The following is a 2,827-nucleotide window of genomic DNA, read 5'->3' on the forward strand; positions in this document are numbered from 1 at the left end:
CCAATTATAAGCTCTGATTATGACAAGTGTGGTATAAAAGCTTTGTTTATTAGAGGAATAATTGGTTAGCTGGAAAATGTTACATCGCGACGATGCTTTTGGGTGCAGTTCGAGCCCATAGCCTACATTTACGCAGCTTTGTTCTGGTTTGCCAGTTGGTCACGAATTTCTACAAATTCAATAATATTTAGGCATTGTTTCTTTTCCTAAATCCTCACCGTCTAACCCTCTAATTTCGCAGGTTTATTTTATTGTCATTCACTTTTTATCACCGTTTTTGCATCTCTTACTGTGGTAAACATGCGGAAGGGAAATTAAAGATTTCATGGCAATGAATTAAGAATTCGTTCGATTTATTAATTTGTTCCCTTATTTTAGTTAAATCATGGGTAATATACCGTCACCGTCACTCACAGCCGCCTGCACGTGTTTTGCCCATGAGCCGCACGCAGCCCAAAATTAAACTGCTTCATCGACCATTGATAGCTATAATCGATTACATCTCTTATCGACAATTAACCGATCATCGATTAATCGTTGACATCCCTAGTAGGAACCCGATAAAACGCTATGATCAGCATATCAGCGGCTCTCTGATGCACTTTGTGTTCATTTTAATCAGCCTCCTTCAGATCTTTTTGCACCATTGAGCAATCGCACATATTTTGATGACCGTCTGGCTAACTTGCTGACATTTCCAGTGATTGAATAACATTCAGACTGAGATTCAGAGCTGCTAGAGATAATGCTGTCTCTCGGACAGCTGGTACCATCAGTTCCTTCCGAATGGCACCAATCAGTCCCAGTGACACCCGTACTTAAGTCGCTGAATCGTTTCTCATTCATGAGAATAGAGGATTTCATAAATGATTCTGCACTGCACTATTCATTCCCATTTTAGATGCTTTTGTTTTGAATGACAGCTGCATTTGTGATGACGGCTGTAAACTGTAATCAGTTAATTACATGGAGAAGTATTTTAAAAAGGTTAAATGACTGAGGCTAGTCCTGCACTACAGAAAGGACACTTAGTTAGTGGTTTCATGTATGAGTGAAGAACCTGCTTTTTTCAGCTCTTTTCAAAAGGATAAACCTATTCAAGACATGTACAGTTGTTTTTTATTCAGTCTTCGGTCTCACATGATCCTTCACAAATCATTCTAATATGTTGATTTGGTGTTGAAAAAAAATCTTCATATTATTATTATTATTATTATTATTATTGAAAACAGCTGTGCTGCTAAATATTTCTGTGGAAACCATGATACTGGTTTCTGAATTCTAGATGATGAATAGAAAATTCAAAAGAACAGCACTTATTGTCACAATTTAATGCATCCTTGCTAAATAAAATAATTAATTTCTTTCTTTTTTTTTTAAGACTTTTGAATGTGCAAATATTTGCACATTTATTAAAATATATGCACATGTATTTTTCTTTTCTTAAAACATAAATTGAAAAAAAATAATTATGGTTATTTACTTTATTAACAGCCCTAATATTTTTAAGCCTCTTTTTTATAGGTTTAACAAAGCTAAATCAAAATCTGTCCAGGTATCTTCTAGGGTATTCGTATCTCTGGTTTGGAATTAATCACATAACTAAGTATAAATATCAGTTGTCTCAATCTCTCTACAAGTGTTTGAGGTCATTTATAGAGTATCTGTTTATGGTGATCTGTGTCACTGCAGTTGAACTATTTTAATAAGCTTTCTAATTAAAAAGCATTAAATTATTTCTCCTTTAATACATGCCAACACACACTGATGATTAAATTAAATATTTTTAATTCTCACAGTACTACATTTTGTTTTAGATTATAATCTCTCTTTATCTCCTCTTCTCAGCTGCAGCGAGCCCAGAGAAAACAGACGAGTTCCTCCTTGCCAGGTTCAAAGGTAATGGAGTCCGCTACAAAGCCAAGTTGATTGGTGTAGATGATGTGCCTGAAGCAAGAGGAGACAAAATGAGCCAAGACTCCATGATGAAACTAAAGGTCAGTGAAAGGTCAAGCATGCATGTTTACCTTTTAGTAGACATCTTAAGTGACTTCCATTAGCCAAAACTAATGGCAGTGAAATAGGACAAGACGGATTTATTTGTATAAAACTTTCACACTGCATCTTGTTTTAAAACTTTATAGAATATAGTGCCTTAAAGGGTTAGTTCACCCAAAAATGAAAATTCTGTCATTAATTACTCACCCTCATGTTGTTCCACACCCCTAAGACCTTCGTTCATCTTCAGAACACAAATTAAGATATTTTTGATCAAATCCGATGGCTCAGAGAGGCCACCATTGACAGCAACGACACCCAAACTCTCAAGATCCATAAAGGTACTACAGTGGTTCTACAATAATTTTATGAAGCGACGAGAATACTTTTTGTGCGCAAAAACAAAACAAAAATAACGACTTTATTCAACAACCTCTTCTCTTCTGTGTCATTCTCATACATTGTTTACGTCCAGAGCTTCCAGGTTCTATGTCAGAACGCCGGCTCATTATTGGACGGCTCCTGCATCAGCATCACACGCATGCGTCGCGCTACTCACATGTGCTGCTTTGGCCAATAATGAGCTGGCTTTCGGACGTAGAACACGGAAACCTTCACTGTGCTTACTGCGTTAACCACATAAGGATAATGACAGGGAAGAGATTGCTAAATAAAGTTATTATTTTTGTTTTGTTTTTGTGCACAAAAAGTATTCTCGTCGCTTCATAAAATTATTGTAGAACCACTGTAGTCACGTCGACTGTTTTAACGACGTCTTTAGTACCTTTATGGATCTTGAAAGTTTGGGTGGCGTTGCTGTCAATGGAGG

General features: G+C 36.4%; 1 protein-coding gene across 2 annotated transcripts in view; it reads left to right on the forward strand.

Annotated features, from left to right (window-relative positions):
* Positions 1 to 2,827, forward strand: part of LOC107680600 (disabled homolog 2-like) — a 29,213-nt gene that overhangs the window by 13,493 nt on the left and 12,893 nt on the right. For both annotated transcript variants that reach the window (XM_016476543.1, XM_016476550.1), the window contains exon 3: positions 1,849 to 1,997. In XM_016476543.1, coding sequence (XP_016332029.1) covers positions 1,849 to 1,997 — 149 coding nt within the window. The remainder of the gene's footprint in view (positions 1 to 1,848; positions 1,998 to 2,827) is intronic.

The sequence above is a fragment of the Sinocyclocheilus anshuiensis genome, unplaced genomic scaffold (assembly GCF_001515605.1).
Source record: "Sinocyclocheilus anshuiensis isolate Anshui unplaced genomic scaffold, SAMN03320099.WGS_v1.1 scaffold697, whole genome shotgun sequence".
In the NCBI taxonomy this organism is placed as follows: Eukaryota; Metazoa; Chordata; class Actinopteri; order Cypriniformes; family Cyprinidae; genus Sinocyclocheilus; species Sinocyclocheilus anshuiensis.